This window comes from Morone saxatilis, unplaced genomic scaffold (assembly GCF_004916995.1).
Source record: "Morone saxatilis isolate NCDOM2014 unplaced genomic scaffold, NCSU_SB_2.0 Contig19, whole genome shotgun sequence".
Lineage (NCBI taxonomy): Eukaryota > Metazoa > Chordata > Actinopteri > Moronidae > Morone > Morone saxatilis.
The window spans coordinates 10477268-10504132 of record NW_023339751.1 but is presented as its reverse complement, the minus strand read 5'-3'; the positions used below and the strand labels follow the sequence as shown (position 1 = coordinate 10504132).

Here is a 26865-nt window from a genome sequence, read left to right as displayed (position 1 = left end):
CAGGTGTTGTAGCTGTCATTGTTATCTAGTGGATGATACAGACACATGCCAATGGGTTTTAATGCACTGTCTAGTGTTGAAACTCAAAACAAAGCTGCTTTCAGTGCAGAGCCGTTAGATGAAGCATTCTTTGGTTCACGGAAATACTGAAATGGAGACACCCCTAAGGTCAGAAACACTGCTATTCAAGGTTCACAAGTTCTTTGTTGTGTTACACACGTAGCCATGAATGTGTGTGCGCACATGACTGAGAATGAATTTTTATAAGGCACTGTCCTGTAGTATGAACTAGTTTATAAATGAACTTCACCATGTCTGTCATAGAGATTAACAGACTACTTGTGCCGGAGGTGGCAGGTGTGTATGTCTGACACAGAAGTGACAATTAAGTCGCCACTTCTTTTGCATAGACATAAAGCACTGTCATGTTGACTATGCAAATGTACCTGGAAAGCATATTTCATATTCCAATGCGGAGATAAAAACTTATGAAGGCTATTGATTTGCATTGGGTATGCAGATCAGTGCCGCAACTAGTTCTCCTATAGTCTGCGAGAACAAGAAGTCTTTTCATGCAATCCAATACAACAAAACCAAAAACTATCTCAACCTCAAAATTGCCATAGAGAAAAGGTAGTATTTATTCTACTGAATTGCATGAGATCGACAGGTGTTTCTGTTACTTCTTCCAACCCTACAAGTATGATTATGAAGCACAATGAGCCTCCAAGATAACAGAACGGGCATGCAATGTGCAGATTCACTCGCAGCCAATAGGCACACCTAATCCGCATTAATACATACAATTCTGCAATGTCGCAAGTCTATTTACCCATGTAGGATCATCTTAACTAAGGCTACATAGCACAGTATAAAGGCACCTATCTGGGTCTCTGTAGCTTATTGGCTAAAAGAAAACCCTCATCTGCATAGGGGAGGTACTGAAATGTCAAGTACGTCTGTTGGTAAGTCTTTGGTCTGGTGGACAATATGCTGATACTGGCAGAGTGGGAATGGAGCCCCAGTATGATCCGCACACTGGTGTGAGCAATTAAAAAGTGGTCTGAGAAGCTGTTAGAAATCAGCTTCACAAACTGCATGTTAAAGTATTGGTCAAGTGACTTTAAAAATGGGGAGAAACACTTCTTTGTGATAGAATTTCTGAAGAAGAAAGGTCACCAGGATCGTCCACGAGGAACCTTCTGTGTCCTTTCATCACTGCTGTACATTACGCAGCCATTACTTCTTTTTTTTCCCCAATTGTGTACCAAAGCAGTTTCACTTCCTCGTTATGTTTTAGGCCAATGAGGTTAGGTTGTATCCCTTAAAGCGAGAATAGGTCACCATGTGCCATGAAGCACTGCAATTATGAGGGTTTTCACTCAAAACAAAGACTACACCAGCTGAATGTGTTGCTCACCTCTGGTTAATGTTGTACTACTGAGTAATATTGTTCAGTTTAGTCTTAATAGAAAAAGAAAAGAAAAAAAAAGGAAAAAAAGGAAAAAAAAACCTTCGTACTCCCAGTCTTTTGTGGCACATGTGTGACGATCCCGGCCTTAAAGCCTGAGTGTTGGCTAAGATCCATTGACTATTCTGGTCCATTCTGCTACAGTAAATATTTTTAGCCCTTAGAACCTGGTCCAGTAAGTGCCAGCTCCTTTGGCTCAGTCTGTGCGTCCCGGTTTCCTGCATACTACTGGGGCAGAGAGTAGGCTAAGTTCAAGGCTGCCAGGGCTTCCTGTCCTTGCCTTTCTGATCAGGAATGTGTTTGTAGCGACATTTGTCCCCAAAGTGGCAACCGGTGGTTCTCCAGAAGTAACACTCGTCTCCGTTTACTGGGCCACGTCGTCGCGGTCTGGGCAGAGAGGAAGATGACATAAAGGGAGACAAAAGACACAGGGAAGGCATATTAAGGACAGAAGCAATTAAAACTGCAGTCCTACTGTATGATTTCGATGATCTAGAGAGTTTCTAAAGTGAGGCTGAAGTGCTTCTTACCCAGCAGCTGCCCCTGCCTGCTGTGTGACAGGGAGACAGGTCTTAAGTGGAATAGGAAGGACCCTCTGAGTGCGGCGGTCAGGATAACGCACTACTAGACGTGTGTTCTCAATACAAAAACCCTGAGAGGGGAAGCATACATCCAACAGTTAGTCCATAAAAATGTGAAAACAGACCTTGTGTCTGTTTTTAAAGAACATTTTTGAGAGAGGGGAACAAGCAAGTACTCGCATTTAGTTTCTCCATGGCACGGGCGGCCATGTTTGCATTCTTGAAGTTGACAAAGGCACAGAATCTCTCATGCAGCACACGGATACTCTCTATCTCCCCATACCTACAACGCAAAGCAAACAACAAGTAACTGTCTTGGTTAAATATTAGACTTTCATGTTTCTGTTCCAAGAGGTACAAACACAAATGTCTTGCCAATTATTTTAATTAGGTATAGGAACATTTAAGTCATATATTAGGCTAGTGTCATACATTTTAAAAAGGTCCCATAGTTGTTTCTCAGTTAGCTCAGTCGTCACATTTCCCACCCACAGAGATGGACAAGGGCTTCTGAAGGAAAGAGAAAGAATGTGATTGAAAGCAATAATATCACAGTTGAGATCAATCATTTGTTGGAACTTCACCAAAGATGTCACAACCTATAAAGACAAATGTGTAAACCCCTGACAATATATAAAAAGCTTTCAGGTTTATGAAGTGAAGCCAATGCGGAAGTGTCTTAAACCTGTATTCTATGTAATGGCCAGGAGGGGGCAGCTCCATGGGCAGAAAAAAAGAAATCCGGTGGTATTGAGTCTTGTGGGGAAAGGACCCTACTTCTCAAGCTTCCCAATGAGTTTCTGGTCACAATCACTAGTTTCATGTCTTCTTCCATACAGTATGATGTTCATTTAGTAAATTATGGGCGTGGCTATCTTGTGATTGACAAGTCATTCTTATTGAGTCCGTCCACTGCAACGCACGAAACTCAGATCAAACTAGGCAGTGCAGGTAAAGCATAAATCAAGATTATGTTACTGCACTGCATGTTTAATGCTCCAAATGTTTTTAAGATACATTTTTTAGTATACAGCTTATCTGGAATACAAGCATGTGTGTGACCAGGCAAGCCACCATTTTCTCGTGCTATGGACAAGTTGAAACCAAGCGCAGCTCAACTCGCAGTACGTCACTGCTGCTGGTTACAAAACACCAACTTTGGCGATAGCCACAATGTCGAACTCAAGGCTTTAAAATAGTACTCCACACAGCAACTGGTGACGTCAAGATTTACACTTGGTGTAAACTAAAGTGAACAAAATCAATTTTAGCCTCAGGAGAGGCTACGTACCCCTCTGACCCCTCGCTTTGATTGAACAAACAAAATGGTAACCTACCCTGGTTGCATAACTGATGGATCTTGGCTCCCAGCTGCAAAACAAAAAGAGCTTGATCAATAGAACGTAAGAGGATAAAGGCTCATTTCATACAGCCTATTCTATACATTACTGCTTTCCAATCTTACAAAGAGAAAATGCAGGCCCTTTTTTTATATAAAATATGAAAATATGTACATGTGATCTTACCCCTGGCAGCATCAGAACAAGATGCAAGAACAGCCTGCACAGTTGAAAATCTCTCCAGCAGCATGACGCTTTGCCCTTCTTCAAAACCGAGATCCTGAGGAAAGAATAGAGAAAAAAGAATAATCAGTCCTGAAAATCAAGAGGAATTAAGTTTTAAGACAAGATGTCTAGCTTGATAAAGTGTTGTTTCTAAAATGGACTGTTCAGAGGAAACTGTGGTTATTTTCATTCACAGCTACCAAGCTTTACACTGTGTTTGTGAGTGCACTGTATTTACCATTAACTGCAGCACTCTGCAGTTAAAAAGGTCAATGACAGCCTCCTCACAGTCTTTGTCCAGTTTCAGCACCTGCTCCATAGCCTTCTCTGCCTCACTGTACCGCTACCACACACAAAGACCCACATAATGAGTTAGCAAAGACTAATCTTAACACAAAGGCTCTTCAGCAAATATTTCTTTAATTACATGCTGTATCCAATTACCACAGTATCCTGTACCCACCTTCATGCCCATGAGAGCACTGCCCTGGCGGAAGTGTCCTTTGGGCCAGTCTGGAGCCAGCTGAATGGAGCGTTCAGCATCTGCCAGGGCTTGAGGGTACTGCTCCAAGCAGTAATAGCAATAGGAACGATTCCCAAAGAACCTACAGGACGCAATTTAAAAAAGGAAAAAGGAATATGTTACACGTGTCTAAAATGTATGTAGTCCATTATAGTAAACTAGTAATGACCACAGATGATGTACCTGTTATCCTTTGGATCACATTTAATGGCTTCTGTAAACATACTGACTGCTTGTGCGTACTGCCCCTCTTGCACCAGCTTTATCCCTTTTTCTGCTAGAAAGAAAACATGCTTGTAAATAATCCTCTGGTGAGCCAGTAGCCTGAGGACTGAACTGACAGGGCTGCATGCTGATACGCTTGTACAAAGTTATGTGTAATCAATAATTTCCTCTAAGGTTTGGTTTCTTTTTCAATGAATAAACTAATGAAAAGGGTGATTATGTATTCGGATGTGCAGAAATCATTCCTCACCTGTCAGTGATGCGCTTTTCTTAGTCATGGTGTCAGTTCCATTTGTCTGTGCGAAAAACAAATCTGTTCATATTCACAGCTGTGAAAATGTACTTGATAATGAAGTTCAAAACATTCTCAACAGGAAATGCTGATTTACATAAAATATCAAAACCATAAATATGTACATGACAATGTCATTTTTGTAACTACAGAAATAAAAACAGCTTTTAGAAGTATCCCGCAGCTGGTTGAGTGTTTTAGTTTTATGCATCTACTGTTTGTCTATTTTCATTGACAAATGCCAAAATATGGTAGTCAGACATATGTATTTCAACAACTAAAGCAATGCATTAGCCTAATTCAAGACACAAATGACCACGGTAAGCTTCATCCTACAGCTGAGTTATAGTCAACACACACACATTTCAACAACTGTTGTAAAGGAATTCATGGTCCAGAGTCCAGGACTCCACATATCAGACTTTGGAACTGCTGCCACAAGAAAAATAGCAGTAATGACGAGAGCTCTTGCTACACGTACTCATCTCACATTATCTATGGGCATTCATTCACCTCTCTCCTGGCTTCATTCTCCTTGTTTTCTTTGGACTTGCGACTTGTTCCTTTGGGTTTGATATGGCTAGCAGCATTAGCAAAGAAGGCACTGCTCACATCCCACTCTGGCTCCTGCGGGACACATAAAGACACTGGTGTTCAATCATGTGTCATCCAGTTCTACAAGCATGCAGGTCTTTATTTTAAGTACTACACCGAGTGATTCATTGACTTAGTCTAGAGATGGTGATGATGATTAATGGTGATATTTTCTATTGAAGTTGTGGCTACAGTTTCACACATGCATTATACTCTAGTATAGTACCTCTTCCGTGGATCTCGCTGGGTTCTTCTGATGTCCTTTGATTCCTGAAGGAGCCATGACTGGAGTGGTGGTGCGATTGTGTGAAGCAGCTGCATCCTCCTCCTCCTCCTCCTCCTCTTTTTGCACTCTCGGTTTCTCCTCTTCAGCATCAACTTCTGCTTCTGACTCGCTGTCGTCCAGGTCAGACTCTGCACCTCCATCCTCGTCTTCATCATCCTAATGTGCAGGACCACACAGTTATTCACAGTAAAAGGCAAATGTAGAGTGCATTCCTAGAGGGAATAATGTGATCATTACCCGTTCAGCACTCTCATTTTGCTTAACCTGCTCCTGCTTCTTACGTTTTCGACGGCGCTGAAACAGATTCAGTACTTGGCACATCAGAAAATGCATGACTTTACCCATCATTCATAGTCTAACAGACTATATTATATTATATTTATTTGAACTGCATCAAGAAGGATCTTTAAGGGTTTAAGGGTTGGCGTGCTCACCTTTCTCTTGGCTTTACGTCGCTCTGCCCTCCGTCTGACCTTCTCCTCCTCACTCAAATCCTCTTCTCCATTTAATGCATCCTAAACACACACACACAGAGTTGAACATTACCCATTGTATCTTCACCTCTTTGCCATCCCGACAATGCCCTGTCAGCCTGACACCATTTGTTTACCTGTGACAAAGTGGCATCATTGCTTGGGTCAGAGTTTGCGGCACCACAGTCCATCTGCTCCTCCTGCTGCTGGACAGCGGGGCCTGTTGGGAAACACACAGCACATCAGCTCTAGGTCTTGTTAACACACTGTTCTGCTGTCTTCATTCTTGTCATTGTTTGGGAACCAGATATGTTGTCAGTTGAAACAGCTCTAAATGAGAACATGTTCCCTTTCTCTTGCAATTTCATTAAAAAAAAAACCCATATAGCAACATATGTGAAAACACATGTGACATCAGGCAATTTCTCCCACAACAATCCCAACAAAGCTTGTGAATTATTTATGCGCATTATGTTCTATCAGATGATAATGTATAGCTATGTCAGAATGTTTCACATGCCATCAGCTATACAGACTACACATAAGGAGTAAGCATCCATTGGAAAGAAAGGTGAAGGCACAAAATGTTTTCCAGTTTGGCTCTATAATAAACAATGACACCGAACAACAACATTGGTTGACTGCATTGCAATTAAAAACACTCCTCCTTCCTCATTCACATTCAAGTCTAACCGCTATGACCTTAGATAACAAAAAAATCTCAGTAACATTGGGTGGGGACAGGAAAGATGAGCATTGTTGTTTTAAAAAAAGCCAACATGTACACATAACAGAAAACTGCTCAGTGAAATTGATTCACGTTGTTGCTTTACGGTTTTATGAGAAATGTGTTTACTCCGACTTTTCCACTGCCATGCGCCCAACATGGAACACACAGCTGCATCGGGCACTGCTGTTTGAGAACACGGCATCCTTTTCTTCAGTAACTAGGGTAAAAATCATGACATAGAGAAAAACAATTTACAGGCCCTGAATGCGAACGTGTGTGTGTGTGTTGATGTGTGTGTGTGTGTGTGCTGATGTGTGTGTACCAGGGGGCGCAGATCGGATCAAAACCGAACCCTGCCACTGATTTGGGCAGCAGACAAATGGAAAGACAAAAGGAAGCTAAACACCAGACCCATGCAGGAATCTGTGCGGTTTTAGATTTCCATTTGTTCAGCAAAGATCTCCAGAGTAGTGACAAATTCATACTCGGCCTGTGACTCATGCTGTGACTTGTGAGGAATAGATGCGAGCGTAACTTGCTTTGCTCCATTAGTGCAATCTATGTGTTGCATACTACATTACTTGTGGGGGAGAAAAAAAAGGAAGACAAGCTGCCACTGGGCTTCCTCATTCTCTCTGTATGTATATGCTACAGGGCACAGGGGCTCTGAGCAACATTTTGGGCAGTGCTGAGAAATATATGATTAGAAAGTGGAACATAAGTCACTATCTAATTTAGTTGCCTAACCCATCCATCCGTGTACATTCAAGCAGGATTTTTTTGCCTCATTGGCTTTGGTACAGTAAAGACTCTACAATTATACCATCGCAAGGAGTTAAGAAAGTGGAAGGAATTTCAGCTGTCCGTGTCTGGCTCGCTACTCAAATGTCAAGAAACAACCACTGCCAAAGCACAGCTCCATCCCATTAGCTGAATCAGGCTTTTTGTTAAATCTTAACTATAATGGAATGCCCTCCCAACAAATAAATGATCCAAGATCCGCAGACAAAAGCAACAAAAGACTCTCTGTTTCTCCCCGTCAAGGAGACTGTCTAAATTTGTGTCGAGTTGAAAGGTGAGCTCTTTCCACAGGAATGCAAAATAACTGTATCATCGTGGACCGGAGCTTTAACCAGGAAATCCACTCTTTTTCTTTACTGATCTTCAACATGGCATTACAGAGAGAATTTATTATTAATAATAATAATGATAAACAATCTAGTTATTAAGCACCAGTGGCGTGAGGTGATTTTGGAACCTGACTAGGACAGGGGTGTGTACACAGCAATAAAAATAGTAACACACTCACAGTGAATCATCAGTCTTTCTTCCACAAAGTGCATGGTTGCAAGGTACAACAGTCCTTGAGTCCTTACAACGTTAACATGGACAATTTGTGACATGACAGCTCTTAATCAAAGAGCCACAAAACAGAAGAAACATGCGCAGCTCTGAGTTAGCCCTGCCACATTAATGTGTCTCAAAGTGGGACATATATATATAAAAACAAAAGCACAACAGGAGATCATTATTATTATTATCTACTTTCTGATCAGAGGGGATTAAATGAGGCATTCCTGGATGCTTCTCATCCGCCTCTGATGTAGGTTTTGAACAGCAAGTAAACCAACCTGCTCTACAAACACGCCAAACACACATGGAGAAGCGAGAAGAGGAACAAAGTGAGGGCACATGACATGTTTTAAACACACATGCCTTGTACCACACAGCATGTTACTGCACTACACGGCTCTTTACCAGCCCATTTGAAGGCATTGTTACCATACCAACACGCAGCAGGAAATGAACTCCTAACCCGTGTTACTTTGAGCCTTTTTTATCTACATCTCCTGCTATATATATAAAAAAAAAAAAAAAGGCAAACCAAGGCGTGTAAAATTGTGTTATTGCGGGCTTTTCGCGGATGTAAAATACAAGTCTGTTAAAGTGTGTTGTAGATATTTATCGTTATAACAACCGCCTTGGCAACGAAAGAGCAGAACACTTGGAAGTGGTGCAAGCAAGGGTGGAACTGGCAGAGAGGGGAACTTTCATTGTTCAGCCAAGAACTCAGCAACAACTTCACGACGAAGACAACGAGCGAAATAGGACACAAAACACAGCGTACGAAACAAACTAACAAACCACGTGTCGACATATAATCCACGATTTCGCTGTCACACGCGTTTCGTTGTCGTTTACGGGATCTGTTGAAGTTGTGGTTGGAGGTTTTTTTTTTTATTTTTTTTTTTTTTTTTTTTTTTTTTTTAAGAAAGTTTTGAAAACCGGGAGTGTTTCTTACCGCTCCCGAGTCCCAACAGCCTGCATATATCTCTGGTGAATTTCATGAGCGCAACCATCCAGCATTATCGTCTCGGATATCCCACCAAAAATATTGAATCAAAGGTTTAGGTCAGTGTGAACACGTTTGTAACATTGGGACAATCGATATCGAATCTGCGGGAATCTTTTGGTGGTTAGTCCACTTCCTGAGCGTCAAACGCCGACGCAGGGTCCTCCCTGAGCGTCGTCTTAAAGGCACAGGACACCGTTATGATCGATTATTGGGTTCAGATCTTATCACATCGAGGGAGTACCAATCAAAGAGTGACCTCTGTGTATGCGTCTTATAGCTGGTAATTCATTATTTAACACGATTAATTCTGTTTATATAGATTTTATTGTCATATTATATGTATAATGTAAGATAGATCATTTTTAATCCAATGGGGAAATTCCATTTACTAGCCTATACTTAATACACCCTTTATGATGTTTAAGTATTTATTACAATTAATACAAAACACAAGAATATAGGAATTCCACACACTTGAACATGACAAGGTACACTTTCTACAATTTGTGCATCAAGATCCACTAACTAGATTTCTTCTGGAGCATTCAGTCAAATCTAAATTTAAAAAATATTATAAACAAGGTCACCAATAAAGCTAATTTTTTGAGTCTTTTTGGTTTGTAAGGTATTTTCTGTCATGCTAGATAGATGCACAATTATATTAGTCTTTGAACTGGCCTTCCCAATAAAATAGATATTAAAGTAATGGTTGTCTATCAAAGTACTGATCTTGTAGAAAACCCATTAAGCTACAGTCATTTAACATTAACTTCATTCTAACAGTAATTTACACTGAATAGTCAAAAGTGTCCTGTGGATAAATAGGTCACAGTAATATGTCACAGTAAGAAAAGGACAGGTGTAAATAATAAAATGAATGACTGGATTCTATGTAGGTGCTTTTGTTTCAGGGTCCTGATACTAACTGGGACACTTGAATCAAACAGAGCCTGTCCCTAAAATGTCACATCAATCCCACACCAACATAAAACACATCAATAATCAGTTTGAACAAAATAAAACACAACCATTTAAATTCATTTGAATTTATTCATACAAAGTTGTAAAAAGTACCACTCTGCGTCATTTCCATCATTACAGTTTGAGTTCATTTCTGCCTCCAGCAGACCCAATGTTTCAGAGCAGAGAACAATGTTCATTTTTTTCAAATTTTTGAAACCTAATTTCATATACTTGGTGATTTTCAGTTATTATAAAAATGCATTTGTTTACAATGTTAATGTCGTGTTGTGACTTTAAAAGTGGGGTCACAACAGGTTTTTTTGTGGCCGTATTGCACTAGTGTTTAAAATCCGGAGTGATATCCAGTTTTTCCACTGGTGGGCTTTTGACATGGACGCTGAACGGCAGACCTCTTTTATTGAGTCTCTCCTTGTCTCTTACATCAAATGTCAACTGTATTATTAAAATGAAGCCCCCTTTTTTTCCTTTTCAGATCTTTTTCAGAACAAACAGAATGCCCAACATAATATAGAGGAGAGACAGCTGATCAAACATATAGTTGGAGTGAGTTTAGTGTTATGGCTCAAATCAGTTAAATTCACATAAATCAGACAAAAGAGACCACACGCTGTTGCTGTCAGAAGTTTCAGTGACGTTTCAGGTCAGCCTTGACAGTGAGCGCTGCGTTCCAGCCAGGAGAACCCATCACCCCACCACCTAAAAAACAAACATTAAAAATATAAAAACGGTAGATAATGTGTCAGTTTGTTCTTATCATCAGCAGCGAGGATAATAATTCATTCAAAGGTCCAAAGTTTTATTGACTGTGCTTTTCTAAAACTAGACAACGTAACATAATGATTCTACTTTACACACTTTACACAACAAGCCGCCACGCCACATTTGTAATTCAATATCCAGCTGAGCAATTCAATATTCAGCTGAATGTTCAGCAGTAAAAGCAAACCTGGATGACAGCCACTGCCACACAGATATAGCCCTTTAATTGGTGAGCGGTAGTCTGAGAGCGAGGGCAAAGGTCGTGCCAGGTAGAGCTGGTCCAGTGACATTGATCCGTGGAAGATATTCTGTAAAAAACGAGAACAAAATGTTTACTTTTTGTTTCTTGATAGAATTGTGTTATTATGTGAAAAGTTGCCTGCCTGTTTAGGGACTCCTTTTTAAAGTCCTATGCAGAAACATATGAGTAGTACAGTATGAGTTGGTGTCACTTTACACAGTTAATGTGAACTTTGATTCTGACTTATGGGTTGTGGTAAAACTGTCTGTAACCATTAACTGCTTGTATAACAAGTATGTCCCTGTGAAAAGTGAACAACAGAACACTGAAGCAGACGCAAATTACTTCCTCATTCAGTGAAAAGTTGATTGTGTCAAGCAAATCAGATGTGTATCAATAGTCAAATTGCTGCTCAGCTCTACAGTGCCTACAGTGTGCAGTATATACCCCTCCAGTGAGCCCAAAGATCCTCTCCAAGTCAGGCGGTGTCAGGATGTCTCTGCCCACCACCGACTTTTTGAAACCAGGGGCGTATTGTTCCACCCAGTCAAATGCTAAAAAGACACAGAAATGCATGCTTTATCACTGAAAAAGGTTTATCAGCATACATTTAAAGGGTGGCATTTCTTCAAACACTGTTTATCCATTTATGGACATTTAAAAGATAAGATAGACTTTATTGATCCCAAATTCACTTGTTAGCTCAAGATACAGCACAGCACAATAGATAAGAAAATAAACATTAAATAAAAAATAAAAAAAATTGTTAACTATTTTCCTTATTTTACGTCATCTATGTAACATTACAATGTTGGATGTTTATATTAAATGTGGCCCAAGTTTCAAATAATGAGGTAAATGTGTGCAAAAGTTGGCCAATCAGAAGAAAGTTGGAGGGGGGCCTTAAAAAGACAGGAGACATGAACTGACGGGCTACACATAAGGATGTTTTTGAACAGTAAATCACACAAAGATCTAGTTGAGTTCCAGAATAGATATATCATATATTAAAAAGGACAAATTAAAATTCCTGTTAGTAACATTTTGCTGGAACTTTTGTGCTTGAGTAATAAATGTAGCAGCCATGCACATTTAACTATAAGAAGTCCTGGATCATTGTGTGTTACCATTGTCTGCGAAGGCCTCTCTGTCCTGGTCAGTCCACTCCCTGCCTTCTATGTGGTAGGGGGTGAATTGAGTGAACAGTGACACCACATGACAGCCAGGGGGAGCTAGAGTAGGATCCAACACAGATGGGATGGTCATCTCCAACATGGGTCTACAGGAATGCACAGGCATGATGAGACAAAATGGTGGAGAGTGAAGGGTGGGTGAGTTGTTGAGGAAAACTGGAGATAAAAGTATGTAAGAATAAACCTTTTTCTTTTAAGGAGACATTTTGGGGGGTTGAGGAAACAACCGTTGAATATTCGTAATTGTATACAAGTGATTTCTGATATTTAATTTGGTTAAAGGTTACATGGACAGTGGTCAAGCAAATAAACTTTAACTGATATTTAGAATTCCATTCATTCAAGGCCAAGTGTTATCTACAAGATAAGAATATGTGGACATCCTAACCCAGTCTGTTTGAGCATTATATTGACATAAATGTGTGGAGAAAACATTTACTAAAAGGCACATTGTATTATAGTTTTAAAACATATACGTTATAATAATACGCATACAAGTGGGTTGAAGGTGTATATGAGGAACCCCCATATACTAAATACTACTTTTTGCAGCTGCAAGGTTTATCTTAATCTGGCATACTGTCCACGTTGTCCTGTATTCTCTACAGTGAGGAATGCACTGTATGACTAGCTCTTATATACTTTTAATATTAGTTGCTTAGTGCAAATTGTTGAATCTTACTGTATATGAGGAATTAAGAGAAAGCGTTATGCGTGTCTCAGGAGTGTGAAAATGTATGTACTTTGCTGAGGGACGTCCATTCATGGCCTCTTTGTATGCAGTCTCCAGTACCTCCACGCTTTCACAGTTGAGGTGAATGGAGCACTGGTGGTGGGGTCCAGGTTTATCGTCTGGTGTGGGAGATGCTAGGAAGTTTGGTAGCTTGTCCACAGCCACTGTAAAAACAATGTCAGTTTCAGTTTACTGAATATTTCAATTAGGACACAAAACAGAGTAAATTCAATCTAAGAAGCAATGCACTTTAAAGGATCATTTGGGAGGAACCATTCCTGAGTAATAAAGCACTACAGCTCAGACTCTACTGTAATTAACAAGCAGGAGCTACAAGCTGCACCGCACAGGAAGCTGAATAACTCTAAACATCTTTTTAGTTGCATTACATAGTTTTATAATACCCCAAACATTGAAACTTGTGTTTAGAGTACAAACAACTTAGGCAGTGACATAATCTTACACTGTAAGAGCTGATCCCTCCTGATACGCTACATCTGTTTATGTCTTAATGCCAAGTCTCTGTTGTCATCTTCCCACTTCTTTGCAGTGTGTGCAAAGTGTGTAAGTAATTGTTTAGTCATAATTAGACCGTCTAAGTATGACCAATAGTCTAAGTATAACAACAGAATGCAGGGTTTCTAAACATCTTAAATATACGGTTGGAGAAACAAGGCTCACACTGAAACAAGTCCTGTGACTAGTAATATGTGAGGCTTACTGTGACACTACTACAAAATTATTATTCTCCAAGGCAGCTTTTTAGGAGAAAAGGGTCTCCACTGTATCTGAGGAGTGGAAACATTTTATATTATTTTTTAGTTCTTAATACAATTAATAAAAGCATCCCTTATCTTTAGCAGTCAAAACACAACAAAAAAAACAGCTAATGAAAGATCATGATTTGTGGTTTATCATGACAGAAACACAACAGATTTACCATTGATCTTGGTAACAGGTGAGGTGTAGTCAATCTGATCTACGGCCTTGATGAACTCTGGAGAAAGCGCAGCCTTCAATGAAAACAGGAAGCCAGAATAAATCATATTGTATAGTGACATGGTTACATGTGGTGTTCATTTTTTCTTTATTACCTGTGGCGTGAGTTTCTTGAAGGTAACATATGGGGTGGCGTTTGATAAAACAACTTTACTGTGGATCTCTGTGCCATCCTTTAGCACCACTCCCTTGGCAGCCCCATCTGAACCAACCAAGACCTGTTCCACATCCTGCCAAGGATACACATTGTGTTTGCAAAAGAGCAAAACACAGATCCTAGAATAGAGTTGCTATCAAACTTCCAAATAAACTGCATCAACATAATGAATCAAAACCACATTACCTTCTCAGTGAAAATGTCTACACCATACGATCGCGCAGAACTAGCAATAGCCTTAGACACGCCTCCCATGCCTCCCTCTACATAACCCCATGCTCCCTTCTCCTTCTCCAACTCTCCCATCACATGATGCAAGAGCACATACCTTCAAGGGAAGACCATAAAATCAGTGTTTTTGAGAGGTCAGTGTATCATTCATTGCAATTAAACCTGTAGTTATGAGTGTCTGTGTGCCATAGGGTGCTCTAAAATATGTCTCTCACCCACTACCAGGGTTACTTGGACTGGTCATGGCTCCTATCACAGCATCAGTAGCCAGTGTTGCTCTCAGTGGCTCCGACTCAAACCACCGATTGAGGATCTACGACATAAAACGCGAGTTGGTCACGACGCAGTCAACAGAAAACAGCAATTAATGCCAAACTTTGTGTTAGCTATGACAAACCTTCATTATTGGTGCAGTTATGATCTCGTAAAAGTCTGGAATGTTTTTGCCCAGTTTCAGACCTTGGAATTCAAAAACATAACTCATCACTCAAGTTATTGCTGAAAACAAAATGGAAATTGCATTTTTAATATAGAATTATATAGAATATTTGTTATTCAGACATCGAAAGTATAAAAAGTTTATTATTCAAGCATGCAGCCAAATACCAAACGGACCACATTTGACAATAGGCATCAGGGTTTTAGCTGCAGCCAGCCTCTTCCTCAGTGATCCAGTTGTAACACCTGGAATGTCTACAGGAGGAGCATCCAGGAGAGGGTGGATAGCTCCTGCTAGCTTCTCAAGGTGTGCAACAAAATCCGGAAAAGCCTGGGTACATGTCAAAAAATGGGTGAGTGTGAGGATGAGTGTAGAGATGTGGGACTGTATAAGAAAGAGGACAGAATAACTTAACATAGGTGGAGAAATAAAGGTCTAAAGAGTTGGTGAAGAGTTTTTTCATTTCATACTTGTACTCGAGTGTAAATGCACAATTTACTGTGTCTATCATAATGCTAAAATCACCTTAGCATCCTTCTGTGAGAACTTGCCGATCTCCTTCAGGTTCATGGCCAGATCTGAGCCCAGGGTGAGAGACCTCGGTGGGGCACCTTTTACCCCCTCCTCCAACATGGGGGTGAAAGCATGGGGGTCCCTCATGTACACCTTCAGCCCATGTTTCTGAAGATATATGCACAATAAAAAAGACAAGCGGCAAACAGGAGCAGTCGCCTTAAGGCTTATCAAAATGAGCTGAATTCATTTATTTTACTACTTTGCTATGTTTACCTTGAGCTCCAAGTCTGCACATATGTGGGGTCTTAATAAACTGAGCAAGTAGGAACACCTGGAGAAGTGGAAACCTGCACACAGTATTGTATTGGGTATTGTTACTCCAACAGGGACAACATGTGAAGTACATTTCTTTCTGATTGTGTTAATTAAGCATTCATTTATTACCCAGATTGCAGAAAAAATTTATCAAGTCATTCAGATTTTTCTGTTGTGTTCTGCAGTTTTAATAGTTTTCTATTTGTTAGTTAGACAATGATTGAAGTTTACCAGTGTCCGTACACTGAGATACTGCAAGGGGTAAGCAAGATTCTGTTTGTTTTTTTGCAGTGAAACTTTGGTGGTCCAATCCTTTATGACCTGGGTTGAGCCAGGATTGTATCCCCAGCCAGAGGCCACCCTACCTGGAAAGATTTCCTCTGAAACAGCTGCTCCTCCCAGCACATGTCTGCGCTCCAGCACTGCTGTCTTAAGTCCTCCCTTCTGAAGATAGGCAGCCTACACACACCAAACACACAACACCTTACATCACCTTCACCCTGTTGAGTGTCACAATACAAAATTGCAAAAACAATAAGTCAAGCAAATAGCGTGACCAGTGCCAAAGTGCAAAAACACCCATAAAATGCATAGTTCAATGATGTTAAAGTGTTATCAGTTCATGAGTCCAATATGTTGCATAGAAGGCCCTGCTGAACCATATAATGTATACACTGTATGTAGGTGTTGGGAAACAAATGCATGAACTTACTGCCACCAGTCCATTGTGTCCTGCAATGACAAATAAAACAATGTCAGATAGTTGCCCTAAAAATGTAAATTCCTCATAGAAAGGGCCTTAAATTCTAAAATTCAGCTTCACGGTAACAAGTCCTGCTCTCTAGTATTTTCGCAGCCAAAGTTTGAGTCCAAAGTTAAACAGTTAGGATTAAAGTGTAAACTCTCTCCTGCAAAACAACTGCACACACAGCAAAGAGAAAGACTCGAATCATTTCTCCCAGGAGTCTTAACAAAGTGAGTGAGTGCAAGAAATTCTCACTAATGACTTATGCATACTTTTTTTTTTTAAAACATTGTTTCAATGTTGCAAGAATGGCGCGGGTTGCTGTACACAGCTCCTGTGTTTTTCTGCACTTTTTTGCGCCGACACTCCACAGATCTCACCTCCACCGATGACCAGTGCGTCATACTGGGATTTTAACGCGGAGTGACTGGATGTGGATCTAGTCACTGTCCCCAGAATAGTCACAGCCCTCCGTCCTCGATCAGTCCACGTCGCTGCAGCCATGGCAGGAGTTTGAGGCAGGAGCCCACATCAGTCCCTCCCCTCTCTCCCCTAGAACCGCCTAAGGTAGATCCGGGCTTCCCGTGAGATCAAGGACTGCAATAACACCATTATAATACAATTCTGCTATTGTTGTAGTGCCAATGTTTTCTGCTTTTTGTTAGTACAGACAACTTGTATCAAGCAAAAATTCTTTTTTATTGCTGCTAATTCTATTGTTTCTTCCTTTAGTCTGAATGCTTCCTTTGGTGGAATGAAAAACTTTACAACCTAGCTCATGGCATTCTTTAATGGTAGGAAAAAATAGCCTAGTCTATCAACTTTTTACTATCATCTATCTATCTATCTGATCTAGTCTATCTATCTAGTTAGTCTATCTATCTATCTATCAGTCTGTCGTTTTCCAGATGTCCACTGGGTGGCGCAGTTGTTCCATTTAATCTAGTTGCAATCACTGGCATGGTTTTCCACAAACTGTTCATAACAACTTCAAAGTTGCATCATAAACAGTGAGGTCAGTCAAAACTGATTTTAGCCCATTTCACGCATCAGTATGTGGCAGCAGTGTGTGTGTGTGTGGGTGTGTAGTGTCAAATGTTTTTGATATTGCAGGCTCAGAGATGGCGCCAACCAGTTTATAAATAAATTCCTTCACTGACTGTATTAATTACAGAGTTTCTGACACAGACTCTGACCAGATCTTGAGATGTCACAATACAATGTGACCAAAATGTTTGTGTTTGAAATACATTCACCCCACAGGGCACATATGGCTTGTTTGTAAGGGCGTTTTCACACAAAATCTATGAAAAAATATAATTATCAAAAAAAGGCAGTTCAAGGCATCCTCTCTTAGTTGGTTTGGGGGTTTGTGCTTACGTCATTTCGCAGTAAGGGCCCACCTTAAGAGTTTTAAGATGAGCTCTTAACACAGAATTGTTTCTTAGTGCTGCTGTTGAAGATGTCATATTGGCCTAGTGGTTCACTTACCATGCATTAATAAGATAAGAGGCCATAGATCATATGTGGTCCTAAGCAGCAGTCCAGAGAGTAGACAAAGCCAGAGAAGGAGATTGTCTATTGGGATCTAAGGAAGGAAGGGTGTTAATTGGTATAAAAACAACCAAACACAGCAGAAAATAACCAAGTTATCTTCTCATCTTGTCTGTATAATGCGGATTTTTGACTATGTTTTGCTTAGACAGTGTAAAATAATTCCTGAGGCTTATATAGATTGTGCACTCTCTGGGCAGAGGGAATGAAATGAGGTGCTATGGCGATCTAGAGTTTCCCGTTAGACCTAACATGCCTCTCCCTCGGTGTATTAGAGTAGCATTAGTTTCAGGGAAGAGAAATGATCCTTATTTGCTGTCTGCTTGGTTTTCCTTTAAGGAACGTCTGCGGACAACAGCCAATCAACCATAACTAGATCAGAATAGGAGATTTTGTTCTTGTAAGCAGAAATTAACACTTCATTCCCCTTTGTCGGCAGAAATTCAACACTGCGGCCCTTGAAGGCTCTCCCAGGCAATAAAGGATCAAATTCAATTATGTTATAACAGTGCCGCACCAAAACACGATTACCTCATTTTCTGGAGGAAAAAATGTGCTCCTTTTCCTCTAAGGCAGAGAGGTTCACTGGTGTAGATGATAGGCCTGGAGACGTTTCTGACAGCTCCAAGCATTCATAATTATGAAATATAAGCTACTGTCTTAGCAGATCAAAAAAGGTGTCACAGTGAAGAAAAGAAAAAACATTTGTGAGCGTCTTAAGAGGTTTACTTTACTTTCTACTGAACGTTTACCCATGATGAGTAAGTACATTGTTATTCAAAGGGAGGTGTCATTTGGCTGAACGGGGAAACAAAATGAATAGAGAGACACGTACAGACTTTGAAGAATTGAAATGACTGAGTCAAGTTTCTTGAATAAAAAGTTCAGTGAAAAAAAAAGAGAAATAGAAAAAATTTGAGGTGTAATGTGTTATACTTGTAGCCTGTGTGGATTAATGAATGGACAGATGAATGTATTTGAATGCCTGCAGCACAAGAAAGAGCCTAAACACTGTGTGGAGAAATGTCTGTTTAAGGAGTGTGAAGAGCAATCTAGTACTCAAACAACTAAACCTTTTACTTGATCGACATAAAAAACATGTTTTCTGGATATTGTGAAGGGAAATTTTGGAACATTTTCTTTCTTCTTCCTTCTTAGATTTCATAGACTAAACTCTTTAAAGTGTAATTGATAGTGCAAACATGATGTGCTGTTTGCCTATTAATATCAAATGTTTAATCTAATTTATTTTAACCTGCTTTGGCACGTCACTAGTTATAATTTAAAATTCTGGTTTGAAATGGTCAATTGTACCAAGTTTATGGGATCTGCAAGACTTCTTTTTAAATCAAATGCACATAGAATACTACAGCACATTTTAAGTTCTGTGGTGCCAAGATAAGCAAATAAGCCAACCACTTAAAGAGACCATTGGTAGGAAAATCAGTGGGCTGAATCACAGGTGGACATTTCCATAAACTTCAGCAACACAGTTGTTGTTATTCAACACTGAACATACATAAGCCTGATTTCACCCATAGCTGACTACACATTAATTAGCTGATGGATTAATTTATTAGCTTGTAGCTCAACAAATTAAACTGAACACATACAGTATGCAGACAAGATCAATACGCTCTTAAGCAGTGTCTTTAAGACCTACAGTGATCTATCTTTTAGCTTTTACAGCTGCACTTAACGTGTAGCGATACTCCATGTCAAGTGCCACATGACAGGGTTTGAGGTCTTCACCAAAATGCAACAATGAGTGACACGTCCATGGACCAATGGCGTGAGAAGGACTTGGCTCCGGTGACCAATCAGAGACCACTTCCTGGTCGCGGCCCTGTGGTGGGGGCTCGCTGTGTTATTTGTCCGCCATGGCCTCCCGTGCTTGGCTCTGCCTGGGAAGCATAGCGGCGGGGAGGGGATGGTGTAGCAGGCAAGAGGCTGTGGAAGTACCCCAGGGGAATGTGAGAACTTAAACAGACTGAAGACACCTACAAGACGCCGTGTCCGCGTTTCCCAACGCTACCTGGTTTCTCATGGAAGCAGATGGATTTGTAAGGAGGCGTCGGATGACAGCGGAGACTACAGGCAATGATCCCGGAGTTGCTGGCGCATCTGCCGGGGCAGAAGTTCGATGGCTGGGGGGCAGATTCTGGGGAGTTTCGGAAACTATCGTGGGGAGCCTGACGCCCCGGATCGGAGGGGAAACGGAGCTACAGACTGTTGAATGCATCCGCAGTGCACAGGATGCGCAGACAGAGGACTCTGAACCAGACTATGAGGGTTTGCCACAGGGAGCCTCCACCAGCACCCACATGTTGGCTGGAGCCGTGGCCGGGATCATGGAGCACTGCCTCATGTTCCCCATCGACTGTGTCAAGGTAGCGTAGCTCAGCGGCTAACCAGCTGAACGCCGCCACCTTTATCCCCTGAACGTTTTGGCGCCTCTTGCTTTTTACACAGCGGGCATTTATTATCACGGTAGTCAACGTGTTTGTTAGCCTAGCCCTGTTAGCTCCGCACGCTGCGGGGCTGGGAGAGGACAAGGTCAGTCGGCTCGGCGAGCTGCTGCGGCTTCACACCGCCGCTAGCTGCAGCCTGCTAGTAGGAGTTAAGCGCGGCTAACGTTGGCTGCTGGCTAGTTGTTATGACAACCTTTAGGCAGGGACACACACAGGGAGTCCATTTGCTCAAACATTTGTTCAAACATCATTAAATCCAGTGTGCTGTCAGAGCCTGGGGGGGGTGTGATGTTAGGTAATGTGTACGGTTTATGTGTGTTAGGTAGGGGACGAGTTAGTGGTGTCAAAGCTGCAAAGCCAACAACGGGTTGGTTGAGTGGTGTTGTTTCTAGTAGCACATGAGGCACATATCAATTCACTGCACTGTTGTTTTGAGGTAATTTGTCCCTTCCGGGCCACGGTAGGGCATCTGTTACTTTTGCAGCACACAGCTTCATACAATCTGACAGCAGGCCTGCAGCTTCACACACCGTTAAGTGACTGTTTGCAAAGGTCTTTTGATCACATGTTGAGTCATGCAACTTCACAGGGCCAGCTCTTCTCATGTCTTCTTTTGTTGCGTAGGTTTTATTGTGTTTCTTTAACTCGATCATAGCTGCACGACCTATTGCTCCAGGAGGTCAGCTAGTTGTGGTCCTGCAGTTGTGATCATTGTGTAACACAGGCGCAGGGTTAGAGAGATGGGGCGAGGGACAATGAGCTTAGTATAGTCAGCTGTCCGTGTCAGAAAAACTGTTCATAGGCCCGTGCTTCATCCATGTCTCCTCCACCTGTAGTCTAACTCTGGTGCAGCCTGTCCATCCCTGAACCTCGACAGGACCAGTGTTTACAGAGCCTCCTCGTGTGTGACACCACCACACCGCTATTGGATGTCAACGTCTTTCTGAACAAGCCGCAGGAGATTTGGGTCATCGTGACTCAGCATAATGTCTACAAGTGTCTGCTACAGAGAAAAAGCCACACGTTCATGCAGATAAATGGATATTCATAAACAGAAAAAAGAGACGCGTCCAACATGTGTCCTTTTTTTGTTGAGAGGTTTCCCTCTCTCGCTAAATAAAGACTTTTCCTCCTGTACGATAAGCTCCTCACTTAAGAGATTGTAGAGTAATTATAGTGTAGGAGGCTGCCGTTCGCCCGTAATGTATCCCAAATCCCAGTAATTGGTTGTGGATTTAAAAAAAGCGTGTTGCATTTGGAAGTCTGTCAGATGCTGCACGGCCCACACGAACGGAATTTGTCATAGAAGAAAGAAACCATGTTAGTGCTGTGGTCTGTTTAGTGATTGCATTAAGTACAAAGGTCACTGCCTTTTGAGGTGTGCAAACAAACGATAGATAAACGCACCAGACACATAGCTGTTACATGCAACACGTCCATGCATGCGTCCGTACGGGGGCATCAATGAACGAGGAAACCAGTATTCAGATTACGCTCTCTTTCACTTTCATGCCAAGAGCTGTGCAGTTGGTGTGCGTGCCAGGTGTGAAGTAATTTGACACATATACTCGTATGTTAGCTGGCTTTTTCGGAGCCCTGGGTTCCACAGCTGCAGTATAGACTGACATCCGGCCATGTTTAGGCTTTGCTGGAGCACTGCATGCACATACACACAGTGGGGTGTAAGTTTGTCCATTCAGCTGGAAGTTTGGTATTCAGGGATTATGTGGATGTTAGTTCCTCAGCGGCAGACCCGCTCACGCAGTCCGTCCCCAGGCAACCCTCTCTAATACCCAATAGCAGGGGACTGAAGGCTCCATTCTCTGCACTTGTCCTTTTTAGATATTGTTTATATAATCTATCATTTATCTCAGTGTGCGTGTGTGTGTGTGTTGAGAGGAAGAGAAAGGTGTGCTTCAGGGTCACTGGGAAAAGAGGCTTACAGGAAGTCAGCTTATGTCCCCTTGTGACCTTGGTGCTTGTAACTCCATACTTCCTTCTATTCAACTATGCATGTAGACCAACACACCCCACATACAATGTCAAACACCTCATTTCCCCTATTTGACCCCTTATTCACACTCCAGTCTATTCAGGGCTCTCTTCGCTGCTGTGCTATTCTTTACTGTATTAGGCAGACATATGGTGAGATTTAAATTATGCATTACATTCTGTGTTTATATCAAATTCAGGCCAAATACATTGAATACATTTGTAAACTTAATACCTAGCCCTGGTGGGTGAGAAAGGAACACTGTTGACTTTGAACTTTGCACTTCTTCCTCTTTTCCAGACGCGAATGCAGAGCCTCCAGCCCGACCCCGCAGCCCGCTACAGGAACGTGATGGATGCTCTTCGCCGGATCGTAGCCACAGAGGGAGTCTGGCGGCCAATGAGAGGGCTGAATGCAACAGCAGTTGGGGCGGGACCTGCCCATGCCCTCTATTTTGCCTGCTATGAGAAACTCAAAAAGACTCTAAGTGATGTCATTCACCCAGGGGCTAACAGTCATTTGGCTAATGGTACCATAAAACATACATATACACAAATTAACAGTGACATATACCGTAAATGTGCAGATCGTCTATGGCTACCTTGACTTTGAGATCGCCATAATATAGGTTCATATGTAGGACTCGTCCAACTCCGACCCTAATGCCGAGCTACATCAGGGGGATTTCTATGAAGCTGCTGACTCAGCCTCACCCGGGTATAGAGTAGACAAGCCCTGACCAGTCCTAAAATGGTAGGCCATCAAATTGGATTTTCATAGCTACAGTCACACACTGTAAGGGAGTGTCAGGGTCAGTTGTCGATCTTTTGCTGGTTTGTCAGACAGTTAAACAGTTTGTCTTATTTGGGTTCAGCAAAGTCACCTCGTCGACAGAATAGAAAAGAGATTCATTTTAAAAACCTTGCTCTGAATGTCAACCATTTCCTTATTCCTTGTTCTCCCTACTCTCTCTCCTCCTTCTTTTCCAGTTTAGTGGGAGGCTAGGTAAGTCCTCTTTCTCCCATCTTCTCTGCTCTCTCCTCTGTTGGTCCTGTCTTTTCAAGTTAATGGTTTGGTTTGAATGTCCTTTGAAAGGCGCAGTGAACCGCCTTGTCCACTAGGTGTCTGTCTTTGCTCAGGTTTGGCCTCCTGAATTTGGCCAGTGTGCTCTCTGGGTTACACCTGTGCAATTTGCTGAATATGCGCCAATTCTGCTATGATATATTGTTTTGAGCATTGGACATGTGCAGCTTTTAAGAAAACTTTACTGCTGCAAGTGAAAAGGCTTTTTACCTTCTCATTATATCCCTCTTTGCTGCAATCTCTTCATCTCTTCTATTTTCCTTGTGTTATCTTCATGATTCATGTCAATGTGTAAATGATCTCTGAGGTGTGTTTGTTTCAGGAACGGCTGGGTGTGTGGCCACTCTGCTTCATGATGCAGTCATGAACCCAGCTGAAGGTAAGGGCAACATTTTACAGTAAAATGCAATTTGACCACAGAGTTGGGTGTCAAGATCTTTTGTCGCTCATAACAAAGGTTTGCCATACAGACATTTCAGTGAAGAAACTTACAGGTGCCATGCCTGGGCCAGCCATCTTCACATGTTGGCCTTAAGCCTGCACTCTCACATATTGGCTTTCACAGCTGCCTCTAGTCCACCTGCCCAAACTTGTCAGTAGAAGGACACTGGTCAGAGTCCTCGTGTGCAGCTGTTAGATGGGGTGCAGCTGCCTGAGCAAATGCTGTTAACATGACGCACTACATCTTTATGTGTGTTTATTAAAAATAAATGTCCGCTCTACTGCAGGTAATAGCTCACTTTTTTTCTTCTTTTCAATCTTTGTCCCCTTTGCACTGCCAACCCTGGACACATTTGGCCTTCTCCTCCATCAATACATCCACCCACGTCTTCCTAGTTGTGAAGCAGCGCATGCAGATGTATAATTCACCCTACCGCGGCGTGTTGGACTGTGTACGCGCCGTGTGGCAGAAAGAGGGCCCTGCTGCGTTCTACCGCAGCTACACCACCCAGCTCACCATGAACGTGCCCTTCCAGGCGCTGCACTTCATGACCTACGAGTACCTTCAGGAGCTGCTCAACCCCCACAGACAGTACAATCCATCATCCCACATGTTGTCCGGAGCTTTGGCTGGAGCCATTGCGGCTGCGGCCACCACACCTCTGGACGTCTGCAAGACCCTGCTCAACACCCAGGAGTCTCTAACCCTCGGCTCCCTGTCTTCCTGCCAAGGCCCCGGCAAGGGCCAAGGTCAAGCCCACAGACAAATATCAGGCCTGGCCCATGCCTTCCGGACAGTTTACAGGCTGGGCGGCCTGCAGGGCTTCTTCAAGGGAGCCCAGGCGAGGGTCATCTACCAGATGCCCTCCACAGCCATCAGCTGGTCGGTCTATGAGTTCTTCAAGTATGGACTCACCAAGCACCAGCACAACAAGAGGAGAGCACAGCACATGGAGGCTTAGATGTAGATGTCTCCTTGGTTTAATCTCCTCTAATATTGCTCTGCCCTCCCTGTGAGGAGAAGATTAAGTCAATACGCACATAGAATCTGGTTTAAAATCCCCCTTAATGGTCCCATCCCTTTCAGACATAGCAAACAAGAAAGACATCTTCGAAGACAGTTCAAGTACGGTAGTTACATTTCAGCTACACTATTTCAAGACTAGTTATGGTTTGAGTTATGTTGTTTCTCTCTTCTAGGAGAAAACATTTACACAGTATTATAGAACTAGTAAATCTGGGTTTTTTTTTAAAGCCATTCTAGTGACCACTATGTTTGTCCAAGATGAGGATAAATGTGAAAAACGCACAAGTTTGGAGGTGGGAAGTTAGTCAGCAGAGGGCAGTAGTGTTACTTTGTTAACTTTCTTGTAGTTTCATAAGCTTCGCTGTCCTAGGACCAGATTTATATTTTCACCCATCCAGATCTTGAGTTTGAAAAAAAAACTTTTAACTGACTCCTGATTCGGACCCCTTTCTGGATTTATGAATAAAACTTTTTTTTAATCTCATAACGGACTATTCTCACAGTAGTAGTACGCACAGGCATTCAGTCCTTAACCATAAAATATATGAATTTGATCTAATTTAAAAGTATTTTGGCCATTCATGATCAAAAGCAAATGACCCTTTCTGACAACATTTTGTTGTTAACCTTACCCACGTTCATTTCCTGGCATGGATCAGTACTCTGATACCTTACCCTTCCAACGTGGTAGTTCAATTAGTCGAGACCAACTTTTATATCTTGATTAATTGAACTGTGTCTTTTGAAATGTAGTCCAATAGTATTTGGTGATTTCACCGGTCAACAAAAAAGACCATAAATCAGGTTTGGGGATCCCTTTATGTTTTGCTATTGACTGTTAACAGTATAAATATGATGGGTCAAATATTTCCCCCCCCTTTTTCAAATGTCTGTCCAGTCAGGCGATTGGACAGAAAAATACCAATTTACGGGAGCTCTGAGGTATCTGAAGTGGTGTTTAAATTTATTTTTAATAATTTTGATTCCTTAAATTGTATTTTATTTCCAGCAAATATATTACTTTAAACGTTCCCTTTTGAACTTTTCCCCCATTTATGTGTTAAACCAACCCTCAGATCCTCCAAATACTCACCATTAATGCCTTGTGTAGATTGACAGAGCAGACCAGGGCAGTGTAAGATTGCCATTTCTGTGCGTTAACTGTAGCCATCAGCCTGTTTTCAGCTTGTGAACTTAGTTTCAATATCTGTGATCAACAGTAAAGGTTGTGTACAATATACTGTGCCCAAAAGAAGAATTTAACTTACCAAGGAGTTCAGTATCCTACAAGATATGTGTCTGTTCCCCCATTGAGTACACCTAAATGGAAGCTGTCATTCTTACTGATTGATGTCTGATTGTTTCCGACACTGAATTGCACTCGTTGAATAAAGACTGAGCGGTGGGAATCTACTCACTGCTCATAAATGATGGGAGCCCTGTTTTGATTTCTTTAAAAAGGCTTCTGAATGCAGATGACTTAAAAGAAGGTTCTTGCCTATTCAGCGGTAATTGTAAAAACAACAAGTCCATGTTGCCATTTTAATCTGGGTGTGTATAAAAGATTTTAAGTTTTTGTTTCTCTGTGAATAGAAACCAAACAATAGGATGAATGAAAAGGAGGCAATGCCCTAAGCCACATCTGTACTGCCAGAAACACATGGAGAGTTTGTGTGTGTGCTTTCAGGTATTTTTAGTTTGAGGCAGGTACAGTTGTTTAGCCTTGAACACAGGTGCACATTTCAACTTTGACCCTCAAGACTGAAAACACAATTTGAACTTGGAGACTCGTAGCCTGCGTACAAACAGCTGGAGTGAAGCTTTTGGTATTCAGCAAATGATGCATGATAAAGTAAACTTTGATAACATTAGAAAGAAAAATTGCCAG

General features: G+C 41.6%; 3 protein-coding genes across 6 annotated transcripts; 1 reads left to right on the top strand and 2 right to left on the bottom strand.

The window, feature by feature from the left end:
- Nucleotides 1-1463: 1463 nt before the first annotated feature.
- On the bottom strand, nucleotides 1464-9240 carry zgc:123010 (uncharacterized protein LOC641500 homolog). 4 transcript variants are annotated; one of them, XM_035663755.1, is made up of 16 exons: nucleotides 9043-9240; nucleotides 6148-6230; nucleotides 5972-6052; nucleotides 5775-5831; nucleotides 5478-5693; nucleotides 5171-5284; nucleotides 4616-4661; nucleotides 4324-4417; nucleotides 4081-4222; nucleotides 3856-3960; nucleotides 3579-3672; nucleotides 3390-3423; nucleotides 2485-2562; nucleotides 2233-2335; nucleotides 2002-2123; nucleotides 1464-1858 (listed from the first exon to the last, which is right to left on the bottom strand). In XM_035663755.1, exons 1-16 carry the CDS (start codon nucleotides 9098-9100, stop codon nucleotides 1723-1725), a joined length of 1563 nt encoding a protein of 520 aa, XP_035519648.1. In that variant the 5' UTR covers nucleotides 9101-9240; the 3' UTR covers nucleotides 1464-1722. The 4 variants fall into 4 exon arrangements, with proteins under 4 accessions (XP_035519648.1, XP_035519651.1, XP_035519650.1 ...); XM_035663758.1 differs by having other exon boundaries at nucleotides 2485-2559; XM_035663757.1 differs by having other exon boundaries at nucleotides 4324-4414.
- An 892-nt stretch (nucleotides 9241-10132) lies between these two features.
- pyroxd2 (pyridine nucleotide-disulphide oxidoreductase domain 2) lies at nucleotides 10133-16952 on the bottom strand. The gene is made up of 16 exons (XM_035664060.1): nucleotides 16789-16952; nucleotides 16376-16395; nucleotides 16029-16122; nucleotides 15622-15695; nucleotides 15358-15513; nucleotides 15009-15162; nucleotides 14791-14852; nucleotides 14609-14706; nucleotides 14349-14490; nucleotides 14101-14235; nucleotides 13947-14019; nucleotides 13017-13170; nucleotides 12208-12359; nucleotides 11528-11634; nucleotides 11027-11147; nucleotides 10133-10776 (listed from the first exon to the last, which is right to left on the bottom strand). The coding sequence occupies exons 1-16, from the start codon at nucleotides 16910-16912 to the stop codon at nucleotides 10706-10708; spliced, it is 1737 nt and encodes a 578-aa protein (XP_035519953.1). The 5' UTR covers nucleotides 16913-16952; the 3' UTR covers nucleotides 10133-10705.
- Nucleotides 16953-19799: 2847 nt separating this feature from the next.
- On the top strand, nucleotides 19800-26413 carry slc25a28 (solute carrier family 25 member 28). The gene is made up of 4 exons (XM_035663182.1): nucleotides 19800-20352; nucleotides 22727-22955; nucleotides 23832-23888; nucleotides 24347-26413. The coding sequence occupies exons 1-4, from the start codon at nucleotides 20008-20010 to the stop codon at nucleotides 24910-24912; spliced, it is 1197 nt and encodes a 398-aa protein (XP_035519075.1). The 5' UTR covers nucleotides 19800-20007; the 3' UTR covers nucleotides 24913-26413.
- Nucleotides 26414-26865: the final 452 nt, after the last annotated feature.

Coding starts and splice junctions, on each gene's coding strand:
- slc25a28 (XM_035663182.1), top strand. CDS start 20,008: ATGGAAGCAGATGGATTTGTAAGGAGGCGTCGGATGACAGCGGAGACT. Junction 20,353..22,726: donor TCCCCATCGACTGTGTCAAG/GTAGCGTAGCTC, acceptor CCTCTTTTCCAG/ACGCGAATGCAGAGCCTCCA. Junction 22,956..23,831: donor TAACAGTCATTTGGCTAATG/GTACCATAAAAC, acceptor TGTTTGTTTCAG/GAACGGCTGGGTGTGTGGCC.
- pyroxd2 (XM_035664060.1), bottom strand. CDS start 16,912: ATGGCTGCAGCGACGTGGACTGATCGAGGACGGAGGGCTGTGACTATT. Junction 13,171..13,946: donor ACCTGTTACCAAGATCAATG/GTAAATCTGTTG, acceptor TTGTTTTTACAG/TGGCTGTGGACAAGCTACCA. Junction 10,777..11,026: donor TGGCAGTGGCTGTCATCCAG/GTTTGCTTTTAC, acceptor TTTGTTTTTTAG/GTGGTGGGGTGATGGGTTCT.
- zgc:123010 (XM_035663755.1), bottom strand. CDS start 9,100: ATGGTTGCGCTCATGAAATTCACCAGAGATATATGCAGGCTGTTGGGA. Junction 4,662..5,170: donor AGAATGAAGCCAGGAGAGAG/GTGAATGAATGC, acceptor TTTTTCGCACAG/ACAAATGGAACTGACACCAT. Junction 2,336..2,484: donor CTATGGGACCTTTTTAAAAT/GTATGACACTAG, acceptor TTTGCGTTGTAG/GTATGGGGAGATAGAGAGTA.